Raw genomic sequence first — 26,309 nt, forward strand, 5'->3', positions numbered from 1 at the left:
GGGTGACACAGCGCGAGACTCCGTCTCAAAAAAAAAAAAAAAAAAAATAAATAAATAAATAAAAAGAGATTAGCTGTAGCATCAGCTCTTTTATTAAAAGTTAGGTCCAGGCGTGGTGGCTCACACCTGTAATGCCAGCACTTTGGGAGGCCAAGGTGGGTGGATCACCCGAGGTCAGGAGCTTGAGACCAGCCTGGTGAAACCTGTCTCTACTAAAAATATTTTTAAAAATCAGCTGGGGGTGGCCGGGCGCGGTGGCTCAAGCCTGTAATCCCAGCACTTTGGGAGGCCGAGACGGGCGGATCATGAGGTCAGGAGTTCGAGACCATCCTGGCTAACACGGTGAAACCCCGTCTCTACTAAAAAATACGAAAAACTAGCCGGGCGAGGTGGCGGGCGCCTGTAGTCCCGGCTACTCGGGAGGCTGAGGCAGGAGAATGGCGTAAAAACCCGGGAGGCGGAGCTTGCAGTGAGCTGAGATCCGGCCACTGCACTCCAGCCTGGGCGACACAGCAAGACTCTGTCTCAAAAAAAAAATAAATAAATAAATAAAAATCAGCTGGGGGTGGTGGCAGGCACCTGTAATCCCAGCTACTCAGAGGCTGAGGCAGGAGACTCAGGAGTCAGGAACCTGACTCAGGAGGCAGGAACCCAGGAGGCAGAGGTTGCAGTGAGCATTGCACTCCAGCCTGGGCAACAAGAGTGAAACTCCAGCTCAAAAAAAAAAAAAAAAGTTAGTTCTGCAGCTCCTGTGGGCTCCATATTAATCTGAAGTCCAAAATGCAAAGAAGGCTTAACACTACCTATCACAAGTTTGCTGAGGGCAAAATGAGAAAATGTGTACATTACTGAAATTGAAAAAGCAACCTCCAAGCGCGAGAGTTTCTCTTTCCACCACAGATACGTAAGATATTTTTTATATGGAGTAAAAGGAGCTGGTAAACACAACTGACTGGGATGGTTTCAGGTTTCTAAAAGATTATAAAGCAGCAAACTATGGCAGAACATTTTCTCTCACAGCCCCTAGAGTCATTTCAAAATGCCAAGGAAATATAGGTAGAGGTTTGCCCTCTGTACAAGTTTCAATAGTCTTTCACATGTAGTTAGCTTGAAATACCTGCTGCATCTATTTCTATGTGTTAATGTTAGTCATTTTCGTTTTCCCACAGATAAGAGATACATATCTTGACTACACGAGTAAACGCAGCACTGGATGAGTTCAGTTTTGCTCCTAAACCAAATACTGTCAGGGTTGACGAGGCACTGCTAAATACGCAGTGCTTCGTGGATAGGATGATGTGGTCAGTGGAAAAAGCGACCACTGCTCAACCTAAGTATATGACCTCAGTAATGAGCAGACATTTTGGTTATCTACCCCCAGCCCCAGAATTTCTCTTTCCTTGCCAAATTACATGTACAAAATTCAACTAAAGATCCAGCTGAGGCCAGGCGCGGTGGCTCAAGCCTGTAATCCCAGCACTTTGGGAGGCCGAGATGGGCGGATCAAGAGGTCAGGAGATCGACACCATCCTCGCTAACACGGTGAAACCCCGTCTCTACTTAAAAAAATACAAAAAACTAGCCGGACGAGGTGGCGGGCGCCTGTAGTCCCAGCTACTGGGGAGGCTGAGGCTGAAGAATGGCGTAAACCCGGGAGGCGGAGCTTGCAGTGAGCTGAGATCCGGCCACTGCACTCCAGCCTGGGCGACAGAGCGAGACTCTGTCTCAAAAAAAAAGATCCAGCTGAGCCCTGACTCTTTTACATTTAATTTGGGGACCCTAATAATAGAGGCCAGTCCAGAAGCAGCTACACTGGATAGGTTGAGACTGGATTGGAGTAGGGTGGGGAATCTGTTCCCTCTTTTTAACCCTTCCAAATAAAACACTATTGATTTGGCCCTTCTCAATTTATCTTTAGTAAGCCAAGCAGGAAGAACACTTTTATGTGTTTCTCTGGCTAATACTTTCTGCCCTGCACTTGAATCTTTAAAAATATTCCTTCTTTGGAAAAGGTATACACACCTTGATTCACTCTTAATTTGGCAAGTGACTTACAATGTTATCCCTGAGCGGACCATGCAAACTATTTAAGTAATTAAAATATGAACCAAGAAGTAGCTCGGTGGTAGAATATGTTGCTTCTAAAATGAACATATGCAAATATCAGTCTTTAGGTCCCGCAGCCCATTTGCTGGTCTATAACTGAGTGATTCTGCCATCCTTTGGGGGACACTATAACATTCAGCTTTATCAACATTCATTTGCCTATATGCAAATTACCAGTAAAAACACTGGTGACCAGGAGGGAAGATACTGCTTTGATTTTATTCATATTTTATTGTCTATGTAAGAAATTAATGTGAACAAGATGGCAAGTTTCATGTTTAAGTCAACATTTCCTACCTATCTGCAAGACTCCAGATCCCCACCCAGGTTTTTCTTCTCCATCTCTCACATGTAATCCAAAAAAAAAAAAAAATGCCAAAAGCAGAAATATGTTACAGAAGATGCAAGGTTTTAAACAGACTGAGCTTGAATGTCATATCGCAAGTATTCAAAGTGCGGAGTTGTAGGAGAGCAATTTCTTTATCGCCTGTTAGATAATTACACTACAAGAAAATGAGTGATCAATTATGAGCTACTGTCTTAAAAGCACGGTGGGGAGAGTGGGAGGGAGGTTAAAAACGGTGAAGGCTTGACAGTGACTAATGTTCCTGGCAGCTCAGCGTCTACATCTGAAACTTGAGATGGGAAGGGAGAAAAAAGGCTATTCTTGCTATAACTCCCTTCAACAATTCAACAGATATGAGTGCCAGTGGTCAGATGGCAGGAGGCTGGATGTGGCGCCACAGTGACCACTGCCCTGAGGAGCTATCTAGGTAGGAGAGCACAGGATGCCACACGTGAGACACATACAGTAAAAGATACAATACACATGCTCTGTGGGAGAGGAGGGAGGGAGAGAAGGAAAGATCATCCCTTGGTAAGGGGAAATCAAACAAGGTTTGGAAGGAATAACGGACATGACAGGGAGGAAGAAGCTGAAGGTGAAGGTCAAGTTGAACCTTATTCAGTTGTGCAGCCCAAGGCCTGGCATTGTGCTTGATACACAATAGTTGCTCAGTTAAAGATAGTTCCTTTCTTGAATCTATGAGGACGCATACAAGTTTTGCCGTATTGTTCTGTGAAGTTTTCTGTCTGAAAGAATAGCCCACTCCACTAAGAATGCAGGGATGGGAACTACAAAGGACAAATGAGGCATGTGCAGGGAAGAGAAAGTGGTCCACTTTACAAGTTGAAGACAGGTATTCACCACACGCAAGTGCGATCACAGGCTGCAGAGGTCACTGAAATTAGTGTGAGGCTAAGGAGTCTGGCAAGTAAGAAGGAAGAGGCTCAGAGGTCCATGTCCAAAGGTGAACATGGCAAGGCGAGAGCATGGGGATAGATCTGAGTGGGAAGCAGCGGGAGGGAGGGATACCTGCAAGGAAGTTATCACAGCCTGTCAGCTGAGAAGGTAACACTCAGTGGTGACACTGAGAACAGAGGAGACAGAAAACAATTCCTAATATTTAGAGACGGATCCAATATAGGGAATGCTTGGGAGGGAAACTAAAAGGCTGCAGACCTGTGGGAAGGAAGAATGGTGGTACTAACCAAAAGACGGGAGTAAGGGGTAACTGGGGGATGAGGATGCCAAGTATAGTTATGGACATGATTAAAAGGCTAGATTTATCCTCTCAGCCTAGAAAAAAACCCAGGTCAAATATCTTCTTGTAAAGCCTTCCTCTTGGCAGAATGAGTCCTTCTTCTGGACTCTGATAGCACTTTGCAATGATTATACTGTGTTTTAAACCCATCCAACAACTTTGCTAAAATAAAGGGTGATCTCTACATGAAGATAAAGTGATATATCCCTCCTGCCCTCCGTCTCACTTTCTCCCTGGACAAAGTCATCTTGGAAGCTGTACAGCACATGATTAAAATCACAAGCTCTGGCACCAGACCTGCCTGCAAGTGGCACCTCTTCTATCTACTAACTGTGCACCCTTGGGCTAGTCAGTCTCCCTAAACCTTAGTACTACAAGCATAAAATTAGAGACAAGCTTCTCTCTCAGGCTTCATTTGATGACCTAGACACCATCCTCAACACCAGAAGCCACCTTCCTCCTCCAGCAACACTCACCTGGGACATAATTGATTCCACAGTCGATGACTATTGCCCCAGGTTTGATCCACTCCCCTTTAACCATTTCAGGCTGACCAGTTGCAACCACCAGGATGTCACCTTTATTTACCTAGGGGGTAGGGGATTTGGACATCAGAAATGAAATAATGAAATACACACCAAAAAAACCCAGAAATGAAAAGGATATCCCTGAGCTTTGTATTAAATTCTTAACTGTCATAGGCTATTTCATAAGACACTGGGTTAAGGCCTCAAATGTAAGCCACGCACTGTTTCTGACAGCCCTTCACATGCCATGCTCATTTCTACACATGCCAAAGAGCTCCCTTTCACCAGCCATTTTACCCAATAGGGAAATCAGTGTGAACCTGCAAGGCAGAGAGGCAAACAGGCTTGGGGCCCTGCGTGTTATAATGTCCAGACACTGCTTCTTCTCCTACAGAATATGGGGCTACCACCTTCCACAAAGCACTACTTTGGGAGGATTAAAAGAGAAGGTACTAGACCTCTCTCCTGCTCTCTCCCCACATTTAAGAGACTGCACTGTCAACAGGCACGTGTGCACGTGTGCATTCTTGGGCTCAGGAACCTGATGCAGGGATCTAGAACAAGCTGCCGTAGGTATTAGCAGACTACTGCCCACAACTGCCTCTGGAGCACCTCCACTCTGAGGCCACCACTTTTACATACATGGGATCTGGCTGCCAGAGGTCAGTCTGAGTGCCTGTACTGCTAATCTTTGTCCACCACGAGGCAGACTAAGGTAGAAAGTACTTGGTGAGAGGTCAGGCATGTTGGGTCATGCCTATAATCCCAGCACTTTAGGAAGGTGAACCAGGAGGATCGCTTGAGCCCAGGAGTTTGAGTCCAGCCTGGGCAATGCAGTGAGACCCTTGTCGCTACAAAAAGCTTAAAAATTAGCCAGGCATGGTGGTACATGCCTGTAGTCCCAGCTACTCAGAAGGTTGATGCAGGAGGATCACTCAAGCCCAGGAGTTCAAAGCTGCAGTGGGCTCTGATGGACTGCCACTGCACTCTAGCCTAGGCAACAGAGCAAGACTCTGTCTCTAAAGAAAAAAGACAAAGGCCGGGCATGGTGGCTCATACCTGTAATCCCAGTACTTTGGGAGGCGGAGGCAGGCAGATCACCTGAGGTCAGGAGTTCGAGACCAGCCTGACTAACATGGAGAAACCCTGTCTCTACTAAAAATACAAAATTAGCCAGGTGCGGTGGCACATGCCTGTAATCCCAGCTACTCAGGAGGCTGAGGCAGGAGAATCACTTGAACCCAGGAGGCAGAGGTTGTGGTGAGCTGAGATCGCGCCATTGCACTCCAGCCTGGGCAACAGGAGTGAAACTCCGTCTCAAAAAAAAAAAGAAAGAAAGAAAAAAGAAAAGAGAAATTACACAGAACAAACTCTGTATAAACTTGGGCACGCTTTTAATTTTATGTTTTTTTTTTTTAAATAATTAATTAATTTTTTTTTTTTTTGAGACAGGGTCTTGCTCTGTAGCCCAGGCTGGAGTGCAGTGGTGTGATCATGGCTTACTGCAGCCTCAACCTCCTGGGCTCAAGCAATCCTCTTGCCTCAAACTCCCGAGTAGCTGGGACTACAGGCATCTGCCCACCCCATCTGGCTAATTTTTAATTTTTTTGCAGAGAAAGTGTCTCACTATGTTGCCCAGGCTGGTCTCAAAAACTCTTGAGCTCAAACAATCCTCCTGCCTCAGCCTCCCAAAGTGTTGGGACTAGAGGTGTGAGCCACCCCACTCAGCCTTTAATTTGAATTTGCTTTTTCATCTTGTAAAAATGAGATGATGGGGTTAAATGAGGTCATGAGTATAAAGGACATGGCAGCATCTGGCATTTAGTGTGTGAAAAGAACACCCACCCTCCCCACCGTAACACCTTCACCTCTCCCCTGGACTCCCTACCTCCTCATTCAGATTGGCAGTCTTGGAGTGGCAGGTGGTCACTGTGGCATTGTTCCACAGAAGCAAGTCATGCATCGGGGCCCCGACAATTTTACTGCGCCCGACCACCACAGCATGCCTTCCGGCAATCGGCACCCCTGAAAGAAAAGCCAGCCTGCATCAGAGCTGGAGGATAGAAGCTGCCCTCATTCACATGCCACGTGGAGAATTCAGAATAAGTGCACAAAAACAGGTTCTTAACATCAAACAGAAACCTTCCCAAAAACATTCCTTCTTTGGCAATAATATTCTCAACTCTAGGGTTTCAGCTATAAATTGGGACTTGTACATGTGTCCTTCTTGTCGTGGGTTTTTGGGAGCAGCTTAAGCCAAGATCATTCATTGAGTCATAAGGGAGTGGGAAGAAAACCTACACTCAAAGAAAAAAGAAACCCTGACATACAGCTAATCAGCCATACAGAAGAAGATATCAGATTAAATTACATGGGAAAAATAGTTAAAACAAACAGGTTGGAGAGATGTGTAGGAAATTAGATTAGTATCAGTAATTCTTTCCAAATTTGGTAAGTTTGTTTATACAGTTCCTCACCCAAATTTCTCTTTTGGCTTAGGGCCTGAGCCATAGGGTTACTTGCAGGGAAGTGATAAAGGGGAAATTTAACTGTGGCAGCAAGCTTTCTTTTTGCATCACAGCATCCATTTTTCTGGCAATATACCAACGTCCTTTTTAGGGCTGACTCATACTCTACTAAAGACAGCCTGAGTGAGTATCCAGTAGTGGACAGGTGACCATATTTCTTCCCTCAGCTGATAAGATCCAATCCCATGACTGTTAGGCTTAAGGATGGAACCAGGCTGTAGGTGTCTGTGGCCACAAAGTGGAGCCCGAGAATGAGCTGTCCACAAAGAAGAAAGCAGAGAGAAGTTGATGACTTCATCAGAGTCCTCAGGGCAGTCAAGGCTGAGGGCAGTGGACCCTTGGTCAAGGCAGGTAGGGTTTAAATTGTGCTTCTTGTATAAAATCGTTTTTTTCAGGAAAAGATAAACTCTTATAATAATGTTAACATCATGAACATCTAGAAGTAAGGACCACGAACTTTTAAAAGGTAACTTTCTATACTTTTTAAGGATTCAGCAGAAGAGTTAAAGCTGCATCAGGGCAAATGATAGCATCACTGTCAATAAGAGGCAGTGGCCTTCAGGTGCTGTCCTCGTGGGATTTTTTTTCTTTTTTAAGCAAGGCACTACAATGTTTGCTAAATATGCTGAAGAATATACATTTAGGCCGGGCGCGGTGGCTCAAGTCTGTAATCCCAGCACTTTGGGAGGCCGAGATGGGCGGATCACGAGGTCAGGAGATCGAGACCATCCTGGCTAACACGGTGAAACCCCGTCTCTACTAAGAAATACAAAAAATAGCCGGGCGAGGTGGCAGCGCCTGTAGTCCCAGCTACTCGGGAGGCTGAGGCCGGAGAATGGCGTGAACCCGGGAGGCGGAGCTTGCAGTGAGCTGAGATCCGGCCACTGCACTCCAGCCTGGGCGACAGCGCAAGACTCCGTCTCACAACAAAAAAAAAAAAAAAAAAAAAAAAAAAGAATATACATTTAACTGTAGAAATGAACTGTCAAAGCTTATGGCTTGATTGACCTTTTCTTGCCAACCACAGAAAATTTTCATTTATGCTGGCCAAAACTTTCCACTTGAAACTTCTGACCTACTTCTTTTTACCAGGACCCATTTCCTTGTAAAAAATAACCTCTGCTAAAAGTACTCATAATGAAATTAAAATAGCAAGGTGCTAACTAGTAATGGGACAATATGGCCAACTGTACAGGAGACCCATTTCCAGCCATCTGTCGAGTCCTGGAACTACTGTGGAGATTCAGTGCCCATTTTGGGGGTGGGGGGAGGTGGGACTTTTCACTTCATATTCTTTTAAACTATCCAAATTTTTATTACTGTATAGGTTATTTTTCGCAAAAAATAAATTGCTTTCAACTCAGATAACTCTGAATTCAAATCTTGGTTCCATTGTCTCCCAGACAAGTTACTTGCTCTCTCTGAGCTGGTTTTTGTTTGTTTGTTTTAGAGACAGAGTCTCACTCTGTTGCCCAGGCTGGAGTGCAGTGGGGTGATCTCAGCTCACTGCAACCTCCTCCTCCCGGGTTCAAGCAATCCTCCCACCTCTGCCTCCCAAATAGCTGGAAATACAGGTGCACACCACCCTGCCTGGATAATTCTTTTGTATTTTTAGTAGAGACAAGGTTTCACCATGTTGACCAGGTTGGTCTCGAACTCCTGACCTCAGGTGATCTGCCCGCTTCGGCCTCCCAAAGTGCTGGGATTACAGGCGTGAGCCGCCGTGCCTGGCCTGAGCCTATTCTCTTAGCAGTTGAACAGTAACAGTACCTACTTCATAGAGTTTCTGAGAAAATGGAGAGAAAATTTAGGTAACATCCTTACTAGACAGGCCCTTCTGCCAATCAAGTCCATTTATTTATGGCCCACTATGTACCTCCTCTATGCCACCACATGTCAAGACCAGGCTTCAGGAAATGATGCTTTCTTGTTGTTTGGTTTGTTGTTTTTACCTGTCTCTTTGATGAGTTCCAAGCATCCCTTAGGCGTACAAGGAATGAAACAGTCATTGAGGTCACCTCTAGCAAGTTTCCCAGCACTGATGTTGGTCAATCTAAAAAAAAGTGATGGAAATAAGAAGGAAATAAAGGCAATTAGGTGTCTTTACTCTTTAGAAACATTTATGCTGTATTCCCCAAACAGAAACATATTATAAATGAAAGCATGCAATGAGACATAGGAAGCCAAGCCACATTTACCCATCCACATCCTTCTCGGGTGCAATAGCATTGATCACTTCTTCAGTGTTAATGGAATTCTCTGAATCAAAAGGTAGCTGCACTAAGAACCCGTGTATAGTAGAGTCTTCATTCAAAGATGTAATGTACTTGATCACCTAAAAGTAATACCACATATAATTTGTATATCACATAGAAATCAAAAGGTAGGAAGAAACACTTTTCAAGGCAAAAATTAGGTTGCCCTATTTCCCCCCCAACAGTTTAATTATAGTTCTTTCAGAATGTACCTTCCCCTTGACTCCTGAGCAGAACACCTGTACTTAACATAGAATGCATCCCCTAGGTGTCTGGTAAGAAGTCCATCAAATAAAAGAGCTAAATGGCTGGGCGAGGTGGCTCATGCCTGTAATCCCAGCACTTTGGGAGGCCAAGTCAGGAGGATTACTTGAACCCAGGTGTTCAAGACCAGCCTGGGCAACACAGTGAAATGTGATCTCTACAAAAATTTTTAAAAATTAGGGCCAGGGGCTGGGTGCAGTGGCTCACGCCTGTAATCCCAGCACTTTAGGAGGCTGAGGTGGGTGGATCACCTGAGCTCGGGAGTTCAAGACTAGCTTAGCCAACGTAGTGAAACCCTGTCTCTACTAAAAATACAAAATTAGCCAGGTGTGGTTGCACATGCCTGTAATCCCAGCTACTCGGGAGGCTGAGGCAGGAGAATCACTTGAACCCGGGAGGCGGAGGTTGCAGTGAACTGAGATCGTGCCACTGCACTCCAGTGGTGAGCTGAGATTGTGCCATTGTACTCCAGCTGGGGCAACAATAGTGAAACTCCATCTCAAAAAAAAAAAAAAAAAATTAGGGCCCGGTGCGGTGGCTCACACCTGTCATCCCAGCACTTTGGGAGGCCGAGGTGGGCCTCCCAAAATATAGAAAATTATTTTCTATAATTTGTACCGTACAATACAATAGCAGTTACTGGATCACTTGAAGCCAGGCGTTTGAAACCAGCCTGGCCAACATGGTGAAACCCTGTCTCTACAAAAATACAAAAAATAAGCCAGGCATGGTGGCACGTGCCTGTAGTCCCAGCCTCTCAGGAGGCTGAGGCATGAGAATCGCTTGAACCCAGGAAGCGGAGGTTGCAGTGAGCTGAGATCATGCCACTGCTCTCCAGCCTGGGCAACAGAGCAAGACTCTGTCTCAAAAAAAAAAAAAAAGGGCCAGGTGTGGTAGTTCACGCCTATAATCCCAGCACTTTGGGAGGCTTGGGTGGGCAGATCACTGGAAGTCAGGAGTTTGAGACCAGCCTGGGCAATATGGGCAACTAAAAATACAAAAATTAGGTGGGTGTGGTGGCACATGCCTGTAGTCACAGCTACTCAGGAGGCTGAGGCACAAGAATCGCTTGAACCCAGGAGGTGGAGGTTGCAGTGAGCCAAGATCGCACCATTGCACTCTAGCCTGGGCGACAAGAGTAAAACCCTGTCTTAAAAAAAAAAAAAAAAAATTGGCTGGGCATGGTGGCTCATGCCTATAGTCCCAGCTGCTCAAGAGGCTGAGGTGGGAGGATCACTTGAGCTTAGGAGGTTGAGGCTACAATGAGCTATGACCACACCACTGTGCTCCAGCTGGGGCAACAGAGTGCGACCCTGTCTCTAAAAATATAATACAATACAATAAAAAGAGCTAAGAACTCTAATAACTTATTACAGCAATAATACCCATGTTACAATCATCCAAATCAAGATGTAGAGCAGCAATGTCCAATCATCTTTTTTGTGATGGCAGAAATTTTCTGTAATTTGCACCTTACAATACAATAGCAGCTACTGAATCCTTGCAAAGTGGCTAGTACAACTAAGGAAGTGAATTTTTAATTTTATGTCATTTTAATTAAATTCAAATAGCCTCATGGGGCTAGTGGCTCCCATACTGGACAGCACATATATGGAACATTGCTATAACCTTAAGAAGTTGCTTTATCCTCCTACTCCTTTAGCGTTAATCTCCCACCTACAGGCAACCACAGTTCTGACTTTAATCACCACTAATTTGTTCTGCCTATTCCTAAACCTCATATAAAAGGAATACATATTTGGTTTTTAGAATGCAGATAATTACAGGCCAAGGATCAGTTTTAATAAACACAACAGATGATTTGGAAGCAAACAGTACTACAGTCACACTTTGAGTACCAAATATTCCTCCCCTGGGACTGCACCATCTCCTTTATGGGAGTCTGTGAAGAAAGAACACCTGGAGGTGCTGGGCATGGTGGTGGCTCACACCTGTAATCCCAGCACTTTGGGAGGCCGAGGCGGGTGAACCACCTAAGGTCAGGAGTTCGAGACCAGTCTGGCCAACGAGGTGAAACCCCGTCTGTATTAAAAATATAAAAATTAGCCAGGCGATGTGGTGCGCGCCTGTAATCCCAGCTACTTGGGAGGCTGAGGCAGGAGAATCGCTTGAACTGGGGAGGCGGAGGTTGCAGGGAGTCGAGATCGCGCCATTGCTCTCCAGCCTGGGCAACAAGAGCGAAACTAGCTCAAAAAAAAAAAAAAAAAAAAAAGTACCTGGAGGTCTTGGGTAAATGTGTCAGTCCCCAAAGTCCCCCTAAACCAAAACCAGAGAGGAAACCACTTCAGCTTCCCTCTTCACAATCAACTTATAAAAACTCACCTCAGATTCTGTGGTTGTTCTTGGTAACTTAATGTGAGTGGCTTTGATCCCAATCTGCAAAACGGACATTAAAAGCAGGTAAATGGCAAGACAACTTGAGATACTGAACCATTTCTTTTACAGACATGACTAACAAACAAGGTGTTGGTCATCATTTCACCCTTATATGTTCTGAAGAATGAGTCCCTCACTTCAACCCATTCATCATTCGCTGGTTAATTGCCACTACGGCACTTCAGCAATGTCACGCTTGCTATTCCTTGAGAAAGGAAATTAAATCTTGGGACCCCAAATTCATTAAGTCAAAGGGAAAAGCCAAGCTGGGAACTGGGTCATGCAAATCTGCCTCCCCCTTTTTGGTTCCTAAATAAGATGTTACAAGATGAAAAGCTACATGCCTCCCCCATATTTTGCCCACAAGGAAATTCCTAGTGAGCTGCAAGATCTTTATGATGTTTCTGTTAAAATTTCACCATGGCAATGTAAACCGATAGCTTGTCTTTACAGGTGCAGCCACCCCCAGCCCACCAGACACAAATGTATATCTGATTGTTCCCCTGCCCCATTTTGTCTATGTTATCTTACATAAAATGCAGATTGCCTGCATTTTTCCTCAGCCCCACTTGTCTATATTATCTTTTTTTAGGGGGGGATGGAGTTTCACTCTCGTTGCCCAAGCTGCAGTGCAATGGCATGATCTCAGCTCACCGCAACCTCCGCCTCCCAGGTTCAAGCAATTCTCCTGCCTCAGTCTCCCAAGTAGCTGGGATTATAGGCATGCGCTACCACACCTGGCTAATTTTTTGCATTTTTAGTATAGATGGGGTTTCTCCATGTTTCTCAGGCTGGTATCGAACTCCTGAGCTCAGGTGATCCACCTGCCTCAGCCTCTCAAAGTATTGGGATTACAGGCATAAGCCATGGTGTCCAACTGTCTATGTCATCTTATGTAAAAAATGCAGATTCACTTAGCCAAAGTCATGAATGACTATTTTTCCCTACCCACCTCTTACATGAAAATTGTGTACTTCTCAATAACCTGCCCTTTCCTCTTTAAATTTGGAGAACTCGAAATCATCTTCAGAGAAAGGCATAGACCTGTCTCCCAGGTGTGTCTTTAATTTTGGCAAATAAATCTCCTAAAATGATTGAGACTTGTCTCGTCACTTTTCTCAACTGACATCCTGCTCTTTGGGAAGAAAATCATTAAAGAGAAAACAAAAACTCAAGGGCAAACCAGAGGTCACAGGTCTAACTCACCCATTTCTGACTTGCAAAATAGATAAACTAATGTCTCCTGTGAGTGATAAAAGTTTACACAGGGAGGAACAAAAAGGGCAAGGGGTAATTGATAGGACCCAGGTGGAGGTGGGGGAGGGTGATGGCATGGCTGTTGGGGCTTACCTCTTCAGCAGCCTTCAGCTTCACTTTTATATAAAGATTGGAATCATCTCTGTTGCCAATCTAGAATAATAAATGCATGCAAATCAGATGATTAGGGAAAGGCAAAGTGCACAGAAAAGCTTCTACAATTTTAGTTTTAATAAAAGAAATGTTTAATCATGCAACTCTTGTTGCAGAGAACTTACAGGAGTATAGGGAGGCTGTGGGGGCAGGAGGGATTATGTGAACACAGATGGTGTTACAGCCCCTCCCCTAAACAAGGCCCACGTGGTTCTCACTGCAAAACCTCAAACAGAAAGAAGAGGATATCTGCATCTGCACAGGAAACTAAGCAAGGATGCTGCAGGCCTACCAGAAACATGTGGGATTTCTGCTGCCATACCAAAAAAAACAGAGTATGGAGGGCTGAGAAACTGTCATCAGGCAAGAAAAATGCCTGAGAGGCAGGAGCACCCAGAGGGCACAGTCCACACCCTCTCCCCCACCCCCAGGGGCAATGGAAAGCTCCCTGGCCCCTCCACACAGAAAATAGAAAGGAGGGTGGAAGGACCTCACTCTAGTTTACACTGAATAAACAGCCAGGCAAGACAAAGGGCAATCTGCCCGCCCCAACACAGAGAGAAGGCCGGGTGCAGCGACTCAGGTCTGTAATCTCTGCACTTTGGGAGGCCAAGGGAGGAGGATCATTTCAGTCCAGGAGTTTGAGACCAGTCTGGGCAACATAGCGAGACCCCCATCTTTACAAAAAATTAGCCAGGCATGGTGGTGCACGACTGTAGTCCCAGCACTCGGGTGGCCAAGGTGGGAGGATTACTTGAGCTCAGGAGTTTTGCCATGATTGCACCAGTGCACAGTGAGTCATGATATTGTGCCTGGGTAGCCTGGGCAACAGAGAGACCTTGTCTCTTTAAAAAAAAAAAAAAAAAAAGAGGGAGAAACTTGTAGTGCAGACGCCAAATCCTTTGAACCACCATGCTGTGTCTCACTATGTTCCCTCTGTTTCTTTAACCATGAACATATTTATAGTTTATCATTATAACCATTTATTTGTAAAATTTTATTTTACTAATATTTTTTCATGCTCCAGTGGTTGGTATTTCTCCTTTTCAAGGTTGATATATGCTACCATAAGTTGTGTTTCTCCCAAAATTACAGAGGGTATCACAGAGGGAAAGGTGGTAGGTCCCTTCATATCAAAGATAACTGAAGCACAGCTCCTTTTAACAGGACCATGGCAAAGAAAGAAGCCAGCTTTTGTGACAGAGGATTTTCTGACCTTGTCATATTGATGCTATTACTGGATGCTCCCCTCAGATCTCAGGACATGGCCGGAATCTTAGCTTCAGTTGTCCCTTATACAGACAGTTCTCAGTTTTGTTGTGCTAATTTGAATCGCAAGAGCCAGAAGAGTCCTTTGAGGGGAATTCTACTTTTTTTTTAATGGATTATTTGTATCTAAGTACATTAGATGCTTCCCGTAGGGACTTCCCTAGACCTTTAGTGCCTCTCATGTTTCCTCTTTGGTCACTTTCTATGTATGTTCTTTGCCCCACCACCCAACCCTTACTGGTGCAGTTACCAGATTTGATACATTCTGGAATTTTTAGATCAAAGTAGGAAAGGAGGTGGTTCTAAATAAAAAAGTTTTTTTTTTTTTTTTTTACAATTTCATTCATATTTATACCTACAACTAGTTATTTAGTCTTAACTCTGAGATTAAATTGTTTTACCACTTGCTGCCAGTCCTTTTTAAGCCACAGATTCTCTGTTCTAGAGTTTATCTTCATTCATGTTTCAGGTAAGTGAAATGTAACTATAAGTCACTTTTCCAGGAAAGGTAGGTGGACATTTTTCTAAGTCCGTATAACTGAAAATATTTTTCTGCTGTCCCTTGCACTTGACTGGCCTTGGTGGATTTGGAGTGACAGTATTTTCCTTCAGAGATGTTGTCTTTGGCATCTAATGTCACACAGGAGAAGTCTGAAGTCTCTCGCTGTTGTTGTTCCTTTATATGTAACTGTTTTTCTGCCTGAATATTTCTGAAGGAGTTTGTCTAAAACACTAAAACTACAACCAGTTCCAGAAAAAAAACTTAATAGTTACAGTTATGAGCATATGTCAAAGTTTTATTGGAAAAGACATCTAAAAAGCCAATTCAAAGAGTCACTTTTAGTATAGGTTTTATTTATTTATTTATTTATTTATTTATTTTTAAATTTTTTTTGAGACGGAGTCTCGCTCTGTCGCCCAGGCTGGACTGTAGTGACCGGATCTCAGCTCACTGCAAGCTCCGCCTCCCAGGTTCACGCCATTCTCCTGCCTCGGCCTCCCGAGTAGCTGGGACTACAGGCGCCCACCACCTCACCCAGCTAGTTTTTTGTATTTTTTAGTAGAGACAGGGTTTCACCGTGTAGGCCAGGATGGTCTCGATCTCCTGACCTCGTGATCCACCCGTCTCGGCCTCCCAAAGTGCTGGGATTACAGGCTTGAGCCACCGCACCCGGCCTATTGATTGATTGATTGATTATTTTTGAGACATGGTCTCACTCTGCCACCCATCCTAGAGTACAGTAGCATGATCATGGCTCATTGCAGCCTGCAACTCCTAGGCTCAAGCAATCTTCCGCCACCACACCCAGCCAATTGTTGTATTTTTTGTAGAAATGGGGTTTCACTGTTGCCCAGGCTGGTCTCAAACACCTGGGCTTAAGCAATCTTCCTGCCTCAGCCTGCCAAAGTGCTAGGTAGGCATGAGCCACCCCACTTGGCCAGCATAGGCATTTTATAGGGGAGACTGGCTATAGAACCATTGATAGACTAGAAGCAAAACGAATGTTTAAAGAACATGTATTCTGTCTGGGCGCAGTGGCTCACGCCTGTAATCCCAGCACTTTGGGAGGCCAAGGCCGGTAGGTAGATCACCTGAGGTCAGGAGTTCGAGACTAGCCTGGTCAAGATGGTGAAACCCCATCTCTATTAAAAAATACAAATATTAGCCAGGTGTGATGGCATGCACCTGTAATCCCAGCAACTTGGGAAGCTGAGGCAGGAGAATCCCTTGAACCCAGGAAGGAGAGGTTGCAGTGAGCCAAGATCATGCCATTGCACTCCAGTCTGGGCGACAAGAGTAAAACTCTATCTCAAAAAAAAAAAATGCTGATTTCTTCCTTGAAGATGGCTGAGTATTACATCATCCAAAAGATCCTATTCCAGAACAGGTCAGGGACACTTTTTTTATACCAGGAGTCTATAAACTGTTTCTGTAGAGGGGCAGGCGGTATATATTTTAGGCTTTATGGGACACATACCCTGTCATAGCAGCTGCTGCTAATGCTTTTTTAACTCTTTATAAACTGGGCAGCATTTGGATATGAGCCACAGTTTACTAATCCGTGTTCTACACCATAAGATATCTTGGGTATTGGTCTACTGGTTCATTTTTCTTTCTGTTTCAGAAACCTAGGCCGGGCGCGGTGGCTCAAGCCTGTAATCCCAGCACTTTGGGAGGCCGAGATGGGCGGATCACGAGGTCAGGAGATCGAGACCATCCTGGCTAACACGGTGAAACCCCGTCTCTACTAAAAAATACAAAAAATTAGCCGGGCGAGGTGGCGGGCGCCTGTAGTCCCAGCTACTCAGGAGGCTGAGGCAGGAGAATGGCGTGAACCCGGGAGGCGGAGCTTGCAGTGAGCTGAGATCCGGCCACTGCACTCCAGCCTGGGCGACAGAGCGAGACTCCGTCTCAAAAAAAAAAAAAAAAAAAAAAAAAAAAAAGAAACCTTATGAAGATACAGTCTAGTTGAGTTTATTAACTGTATTGTTTCTGTCCATGTATTTTGTGAAGACTGAATGAGTTACTGTACATAAAGCACTCTGAATAGTTCCCGAATACTGTTAAAAATCAGTTTTTTGGCCAGGTGCGGTGGCTCATGCCGATACTCCCAGCACTTTGGAAGGCCAGGGTGAGTGGATCGCTTGAGCCCAGGAGTTAGAGACCAGCCTGGGCAACATATCGAAACTCCATCTTTACAAAAAATACAAAAATCAGCTGGGCATGGTGGTGTGCCTGTAGTTCCAGCTAACTTGGGAGGCTAAGGTGGGAGGATCCCCTGGGGGACAGGGGAGGGCAGAGGTTGCAGTGAGCAGAGATCACAACACTGCACTCCAGCCTGCATGACAGAATAAGATTCTAACTCAAAAAAAAAAGAGAGAGAGAAATACTAATGACGCTATATGGGGCTAAGGCTGTATTTCTATCACCTTAGCATAAATTTTTTTTTTTTTAAATGGGAAAAAGTCTTGCTCTGTCACCCAGGCTGGAATGCAGTGACACGATTACAGCTCATTGCAGCCTCAACCTCCGGGGCTTGAGCAATCCTCCCACCCCAGCCTCCCCAGGAGTGGGGACTACAGGCAAGTACCACCACAACCAGCTAATGTTTGTATTTTTTTGGAGACAAAGTCTCTCTATGTTGCCCAGGCTGGTCTCAAATTCCTGGGCTCAAGCAAGCCGCTCACCTTGGCCTCCTAAAGTGCTGGGATTACAGGCGTGAGCCACCATGCTTAGTCCATTAGTATCTCTTATAATGAAAAGTCAAGTCTTAATTTCCTATAAATATTCAGTTATTTGGGAAGTTACTCATCCATTTTATTTTAAAAAAATGAAAACTCAACTTTTAAATATATATTTGGGCCAGATCATGAATGTTCTTGAATGCATTGCTAAGGAATTAGAAAAACAAAGAGGAAGAACAAATGGGTTTCAGAGACAGACCTAGGTTCATTTCCCAGACTCAGTCCCTTCCTGACTGGCTTTGGGCAAGCTACCCAAGATCTTTGAGCATGAGTTACTATGGCTATAAGGGGCCATCTCCTACCTCGTAGGGTAGTATAAAACATAGAACAATTAGAAATATAAACAAATCATTTGAACTATTGTAAACACTCTATATAAGTAGTACAGGTTTAAGATCCCTAACTCAAAAATCCAAAATCGGTCAGGTGCAGTGGCTCAGCACTTTGGGAGGCCGAGGCAGGCAGATCATGTGAGCTCAGTTTGAGACTAGCCTGGGCAATATGGAGAAACTCTGTTGCAAATACTAAAATTAACTGGATGCCTGTAGTCCTAGCTACTCGGGAGGCTGAGACAGGAGGATAGCTTGAGCCTGGGAGATCCAGGCTGCAATGAACTATGATCACACCCCTGCACTCCAGCCTGGACAATCGAGTGAGACCCTGTCTCAAAAAACAAAAACAAAAAACAAAAACACAAATCCAAAATGCTCCAAAATCAGAAACTTTGAGCACTGACAATGCCAAAAATAGAAAATTCCACACCTGGCCTCATGTGATGGCTTACAGTCAAAACACAGTTAAAAGTGCATTTCATGCACAATATTATTAAAAATATATAAAATTGGCCGGGCGCAGTGGCTCACGTCTATAATCCCAGCACTTTGAGAGGTCGGGGCAGAAAGAGAAAGCCAGGTCGTGGAGGGCACACTGTGCCAGGCTCAGTGCTGTGTGCTTTCCCAGAGGAATTTAAATTCTAGGCTGGGTGCGGAGGCTCATGCCTGTAATCCCAGCACTTTAGGAGGCCGGGGCAGGCAGATCACTTGAGGTCAGGAGTTTGACACCAGCCTGGCCAACATGGTGAAACCCCATCTCAACTAAAAATACAAAAATTAGCCAGGTGTGGTGGCACACACCTGTAATCCCAGCTACTCGGGAGGCTGAGGCAGGAGAATCACTTGAACCCGGGAAGTGGAGGTTGTAGTGCGCCGAGATCGTGCCATTGCACTCCAGCCTGGGCGACAAGAGCAAAACTCCGTCTCTCTCTCTCTCTATATATATATATGTACATATATATGTGTATATATATACACACACACTTATATAAAATTACCTTCAGTCTACAAGTATAAGGTATATAACGAAACATAAATAAATTTTGCTTTAGAATTGGATCTCATCCCTATGTATATACAGATTCCAAAATCTAAAACACTCTCGTCCCAAGTATTTCAGATAAGGGATACTCAACTTGTACTATCATTCTGGTAAAGGATGGAGAGTGAGTGTGGCTGGATAGATTGTGATCAGACTTGCATTTTAACAAGGGCTGAAATTGCCGTCAGGAGGACAGACAGGAGGTATCTAGATAGAACCCCCAAATCATTAAGCAGGTAACTATAGTGTTCCCAGGGTTGGGAGCAGTAGGAATCAAGGGGAGGCAACAGATTCCAAGAGTTGATGAGAGGCAGAATCAACAGGACAATAGCCCCTAACTGGATGCAGGGAGTGAGGAAGAGAGCTCAGTAAGGAGACGGCCTCAGGCTTCTGGCTCAGGGAAGACGGTGGTGCCAGCACCAGAGTGAAAAAGACTAGAGGTCTGAGGCAGGGAGATGTGATTACAACGTATTACATAAATCTTGTATCACAGAAAGCTGTTGACTCTGGTGCTAAAGTACAAAATTAAAAGATTCTACCACTTTTTTTTATCAGCAAGGACATGAGACTAGCTGTAGAACAGTGTTTATGTAATAAAAACATTTGTCATCAATAAATGTAAAAAAACAAGGTTGGAAGTTAATTTTTAAAATGGGGGGGAACCCAATATTTCTTTTAAAAGGGTATACTTCTTGCCTATGACATTTACTCTTTCTACAACAAACAATTTGCAAAAATAAGCCAAGATATAACCAGTCACCAAATGTACCAGTATACACCCACAACATATACTTTTGATTCTTAGTAATTTGCAAAAAAGGGAAAATCCACCACAGCAGAGAACATGCCAGGCAGAGAGTGACAGGCCTTCTGTGCTTTTCTTCTCAGCTAAGCCCTTTTAGACAAACAGCAGAGGAGAGAGGGATATTTAAGTAGTATTCACTTTGACTTTTTTTTTTTTTTTTTGAGACAGAGTCTAAGGCTGGAGTACAGTGGCGCAATCTCGGCTCACTCCAACCTCCATCCCCCGGGTTCAAGCGATTCTCCTGCCTCAGCCTCCTGAGTAGCTGTGATCACAGGTGTGCACCACCATACCTGGCTAATTTTTATATTTTGAGTAGAGATGGGATTTCACCATGTTGGCTAGGCTGGTCTCAAACTCCTGACCTCAAGTGATCCACCAGCCTTAGCCTCCCAAAGTGCTGAGATTACAGGCGTGAGCCACCACACAATGCCTACTTTGACATTCTTGATAAACAAGGGATAGAAACTTAGCAAGGGATTAAATGATGTATTCGAGACATACATATAGATTGTAAGGGAGACTATGTCCAAGTTGGGTGAAACTCTGACAGGAGTTTCAAATGAAAGCCTTGAGTTTCCTGTCATCCAAATCAAGACTGTAAACATTCCTTCATACATTTGTCCATAAAAATATTTATTCAATAACTCCCTACTGGGTGAATCTGGAGCTCAGGGAAGAAACTCTGGATAGAGACCTAAATTTGGAAGTATTTGCTCATGAAGCTATGGGACTGGGTGAGGTCACTTAGGGAAAGAATAAGACAGGGAAGAGACCTCAAGGGTGAGTCCCAAGGCATTCAAATGGTTTAGGTATTAGGGTGATGAGCAACAACAAGCAAAGGAGACTCCAAGGAGGGAAGGAAACCAGTGGGGTCCCAGATCAAGAGCCTGGAGCTCAGAAGAGATCTAGATTTAGAAGTCACTGGCCTGAGAGATGAAACTGCCTAAAATAATGGTTCTGAAAGTATGGCCCACACACTCTTTAGGGACCCCAAGACCTTTTGAAAGATTTATTTGGGCCAGGCTAGTTTCATTATAATACCACTACAATGCTGTTTGCCTTTTTAATTGTGTTAACATCTGTACTGATGGTGCAAAAGCAATGGTGTGTAAGACTATTAGTGAACCAGCACAAATCAAGACAATGGCTTTGGACTAGTTGTCAAGGTATCCTTCGCCACCACACACACTCAGTAAAACTAGATGCCAGTTTCACTAGGACGGCCCTTGATAAAGAAACATATATTATTAATTTTCTTAACGTGGCCAAGCACAGTGGCTCATGCTGTAATCCCAGGACTTTGGGAGACCAAGGTGGGAAGATCACTTTGAGCCCAGGAGCTCGAGATCAGCCGGAGCAACAAGGCGAAAAACCATCTCTACAAAAAAATAACAAAAAATTAAGGCCAGGCACAGTGGCTCATGCCTATAATCTCAGCACTTTGGGAAGCTGAGACAGGAGGATCGCTTTGAGTCCCAGTGTTCGAGACCAGCCTGGGCAAAAAGGCAAAAAAAACTCTACAAAAAAATACAAAAAATTAAGGCCGGGCGCAGTGGCTCACACCTGTAATCTCAGCACTTTGGGAGGCTGAGGCAGGTGGATCACCTGAGGTCAGGGGTTCAAGACCAGCCTGGCCAATGTGGTGAAACCCTATCTCTACTAAAATTACAAAAATTAGCTGGGCATGGCACCTGTAATCCCAGCTACTCGGGAGGTTGAGGCATGAGAATCACCTGAACCCAGGAGGCAAAGGTTTCAATGAGCTGAGATCACGCCACTACATTCCAACCTGGGGGATAGAGCAAGACTCTGTCTCAAAAAAAAAAAAAAAAAATTAGCAGGGCATGATGGCAGGCACCTGTAATCCCAGCTACTCAGGAGGCTAAGGCAATAAAACTGCATGAACCTGGGAGGTGGAGGCTGCAGTAAGCCAAGATTGCACCACTGCACTCCAGCCTAGGCGATAAAACAAGACTCGGTCTCAAAAAAAAAATTAGGCATGGTGGTGTATGCCTGTAATCGCAGCTACTCTGGAGACTGAGTGGGAGGATCACTTACTTACTTGAGCCTGGGAGATGGAGGTTGCAGTGAACCAAGATTGTGCCACTGTACCACTGTACTGAGTAAATTATATATATATATACACACACACACACCCCTCAACTCTTGAGTGCATGTGTTTTTAATAGTCTATGTAAGGAATTGGGAAGCACTCATAATGCACTTCTGCTATATACAGAAGTACAGTGGTTGTGGTTGTTACTAAAGTATTTGTGCATTTTTTGTTTGTTTGTTTGAGACAGGGTCTCACTCTGTCACCCAAGCTGGAGTACAGTGGCATGAATACAACTCCCTGCAGCCTTGACTTCCTGGGCTCAAGTGATCCTCCTGCCTCCCTCTCATGTAGTTGGGACCACAGGTCTGTACTACCACTCCTGGCTCATTTTTTAATTTTTTTGTAGAGATGGGGTCTCACTTTGTTGTCCAGGCTGCACTTGTGCTTTTTTGCCTTGTTAGCTGAAACAGATGCATTTTTATATGGAACACCATCTTTACTTGAAATAACAACTGACAAGCAATGATTATTCAGGCTTGAGTATCTGACAAATATTTTCTCAAAAATGAATAAAGTGAGCCTGGTATTTCCAGAGAAACAATTAATTGTATTTGTTGCCAATGATAAAACGTGAGTTTTTGGGTGAAAGTTAAAATTTTTTATCCACCCCTGTGAGCTTGACAGCTTCTCAATACTTGAAAACTTCTCTGATGAGCTTGGTGATGTTAATGATTCCAATTCTTTCATATTGCATAATGAAATGTTAACATTTGGAAGATCTGCATAATTCAGGGAACTTATTATTTTCCAAATGAGGAACAAAGGATGTTACAAAACCATGCATGGGGTAAATATTCATTCCAAATGTAACATTTTGATGTAGCAAAGTATGCAAGTCTGAGAAGATGTAACAAAGTATCAAAGTTCACTGATGACGTTTCAGATTCTACATTGCAACTAATCTTTTAAAACTTTACTTACTGAGTCCTGGTACAACATCAAAGAAAAATACCCACAATTACCTGGAAAGACTATTTAAAAAGTTCTTCCCTTTTACAGCTACACATCTGTATGAAGCCAAATTTTCTCCATATATTTCAATCAAACCAGCACACAGCAAAAGACTGAATGCAGAGGCAGGTAAGACTCCGGCTCTCTTCTATTAAGCCATACAGGAAAGAGGTGTGCACAAATATAAAATAATGCCTCTTTTCACTAAATTTTGTTTTTAAAAAAGTTATTATTCCATAAAATGTTATTTATGTTAACATATAATAAATGAGCTTACTATTGGCATTTTTAAATGAATAAACATTTTTAAAACTTCCTAATTTCTCTCTCTCTTTTTTTTTTTTTAGACGGAATCTCTGTCACCCAGACTGGAGTGCAGTGGCACAATCTTGGCTCACTGCAACCTCCACCTCCCGGATTCAAGCAATTCTCCTGCCTCAGCCTCCTGAGTAGCTGGGATTACAGGCGCCCACCACCACACCCAGCTAATTTTTGTATTTTTAATAAAGGTGGGGTTTCACCATGTTGGCCAGGCTGGTCTCAAACTCCTGACCTCAGGTGATCTGCCCACCTTGGCCTCCCAAAGTGCTGGATTACAGTCATGAGCCACCGTGCCTGGCCAAAACTTCCTAATTTCTAATACAGTAAACATTAATGGATAAATCGGTATAAACAATAGCTCCTTGAGGTCTTACATCTTTAAGAGTGTAAAGGGGGCCAAGTACAGTGGCTCACGCCTATAATGCCAATGCTTTGGCAGGCAGAGGCAGGAGGACTGCTTGAAGCCAGGAGTTCAACGCTACAGTGAGTTATGATTGCACTGCTACATTCCAGCCTGGCAACAGAGTAAGACCTTTTCTCTCAAAAGTAAATAAATAAATACATTAAATTAAAGGAAAAAAAAAAGATTGTAAAGGGGCCCTAAGTTAAGACCAAAAGTTAAGAGACACTGGCCTAGAGAAAGGGTATCCACAGAGAAGAGCAGAGGGCCGGGATATGCCAACATTTAGAAACTGAGCCAAAGAGGGGGAACCTGTCAAGAGAGACTGAAAAGGCATGAGATTACACAGCAGCCAAAAAAAAAAAAAAAAGGAAAGGGAAGTAGAGGGAGAGGTGTGAAATGATATTAAGAAATCAAGCAAAGACAACATTAATGGAAATAAACTATCATAATACCTGTAATATTGCCAGGCCTGGTATGAAACCAGGTACTTCCTCCTTCAACTGAGTGACTTGATTTTTCAGTCTCGCCCTTATTTGCCTAGAGAAAAAGGAAAGGGTGGAGTTAATATTGAATGTTCCAAGCACAGATAAGTGATGCAGATTATTAGATGTATTTCTCTTTTATTTGTTTGTTTATTAACACAGGGTCTCGCTCTGTCACCCCGGCTGGGAGTACAGTGGCACAATCAAGGCTCACAGCAGCCTCGACCTCCTGGGCTCAAGTGATCCTTTCGCCCCAGCCTCCTGAGTAGCTGGGACTTTACAGGTGTGTGCCACCATACCTGGCTAATTTTCGTACTTTTGATAGAGATGGGGTTTCACCATTGCCCAAGCTGGTCTTGATTTCCTGGGCTCAAGCGATCTACGACCTTGGCCTCCCAAAGTGCTGGGATTACAGGCGTGAGCCACTGCACTGGGCCTGTATTTCTCTCTCTCTCTCTTTTTTTTTTTTTTTTTTAGATGAAGTTTTGCTCTCACAGCCCAGGCTGGAGTGCAATGGCGTGATCTTGGCTTACCACAACCTCCATCTCCCAGGTTCAAGCGATTCTCCTGCCTCAGCCTCCCAAGTAGCTGAGATTACAGGCATGTGCCACCACGCCCAGCTAATTTTGTATTTTTAGTAAACACAGAGTTTCTCTACGTTGGTCAGGCTGGTCTCAAACTCCCGACCTCAGGTGATCCCCCCACCTTGGCCTCCCAAAGTGCTGGGATTACAGGCGTGAGCCACTGAGCCCGGCTTGTATTTCTCTTTTAAATCAAAAACACTGGCCAGGAGCAGGCAATGGTTCATGCCTGTAATCTCAGTACTTTGGGAGGCTAAAGCAAGAGGATTGCTTTAGAACAGGAGTTTAAGACTATCCTGGGCAACATAGTGAGACCCCATCTCTACAAAAAATAAAAAATTAGCTGGGAGTGGTGGCAGGCACCTGTAGTCCCAGCTACTCAGGAGGCTGCGGCAGGAGGATGGGTAGAACCCAGGAGGTTGAGGCTGCAGTGAGCTATGATGGTGCCATTGCACTCCAGCCAGGATGATAGAGCAAGACTGTCTCCAAAAAAAATAAAATAAAAACACCAGTGAATAGACATTATCTGGTTTAATGTGTACAGGAACTTCCCATCAATTTTCCAGGCCACAAGTAGACGTGGCTCTTTTTCTTTTTTCTTTTTTTTGAGACGGGGACTTGTTCTTGCCCAGGCTAGAGTGCAATGGTGCGATATCTGCTCACTGCAACCTCTGCCTCCTGGGTTCAAGCGATTCTGCTGCCTCAGCCTCCGGAGTAGCTGAGATTACAGGCACGTGCCACCATGCCCAGCTAATTTTTGTATTTTTAGTAGAGATGGGGTTTCACCATGTTGGTCAGGCTGGTCTTGAACTCCTGACCTCATGATCCACCCATCTCAGCCTCCCAAAGTGCTGGGATTACAGGAGTGAGCCACCGTTCCCGGCCAACTGGATCTTTTCTAACTCCTACTGACACTAACTGACCAAAGGGTTCAGGGATAATTGAAAATGTATTAGTTGATGGCATTCAAAATCATATAGTAAACAAATGAAAACTTAGACCAACACTTCTAGAAAGTGCCGATCCTCATCTTTTTTCACATTTCCACTCTCCAGGTGCTGTCATGAAAAAATTTTATAGGAACAAACTCAAGCACACACCTTTTGCTCAACCTACACTAGTAAGATTACCACAGGGTATCCACATAAGGTTGAATGATAAATCAATGAATCCCCCTCCAAATTCAGCATAAACTTACAAATTATATTATAATTCACAAAGGAATTTTCCTTACCAAGAATTTAACACAAGGTTAAAAGTATAACCTCCTGCAGTCTCCTTATTAGAGTGAAAAAAAGTATAACCTCTTGCAAAACTAAGACGATCAATTTACTAACATACAACTTCTCGACTGTCAGGCCTCTGAGCCCAAGCCAAGCCCATCGCATCCCCTGTAACTTGCACGTGTATGCCCAGATGGCCTGAAGTAACTAAAGAATCACAAAAGAAGTGCAAATGTCCGGCCTCAACTTAACTGATGACATTCCACCACAAAAGAAGTGAAAATGGCTGGTCCTTGCCTTAAGCGATGATATTATCTTGTGAAATTCCTTTTCCTGGCTCTTCCTGGCTCAAAAAGCTCCCCCACTGAGTACCTTGTAACCCCCACTCCTGCCCGCCAGAGAACAACCCCCCTTTGACCGTAATTTTCCTTTACCTGCCCAAATCCT

At 44.2% G+C, this 26,309-nt stretch overlaps 1 protein-coding gene across 1 annotated transcript in view; it reads right to left on the reverse strand.

Annotated features, from left to right (window-relative positions):
- Positions 1 to 26,309, reverse strand: part of MTHFD1 (methylenetetrahydrofolate dehydrogenase, cyclohydrolase and formyltetrahydrofolate synthetase 1) — a 63,984-nt gene that overhangs the window by 25,266 nt on the left and 12,409 nt on the right. The window contains exons 2-8 of the mRNA XM_031668972.1: positions 24,029 to 24,113; positions 13,032 to 13,091; positions 11,628 to 11,681; positions 8,964 to 9,100; positions 8,718 to 8,818; positions 6,126 to 6,262; positions 4,136 to 4,298 (exon numbers count right to left, since the gene is read on the reverse strand). Of these exons, the coding sequence (XP_031524832.1) occupies positions 4,136 to 4,298; positions 6,126 to 6,262; positions 8,718 to 8,818; positions 8,964 to 9,100; positions 11,628 to 11,681; positions 13,032 to 13,091; positions 24,029 to 24,113 (737 nt within the window). The remainder of the gene's footprint in view (positions 1 to 4,135; positions 4,299 to 6,125; positions 6,263 to 8,717; positions 8,819 to 8,963; positions 9,101 to 11,627; positions 11,682 to 13,031; positions 13,092 to 24,028; positions 24,114 to 26,309) is intronic.

The sequence above is a fragment of the Papio anubis genome, chromosome 7, assembly GCF_008728515.1.
Source record: "Papio anubis isolate 15944 chromosome 7, Panubis1.0, whole genome shotgun sequence".
In the NCBI taxonomy this organism is placed as follows: Eukaryota; Metazoa; Chordata; class Mammalia; order Primates; family Cercopithecidae; genus Papio; species Papio anubis.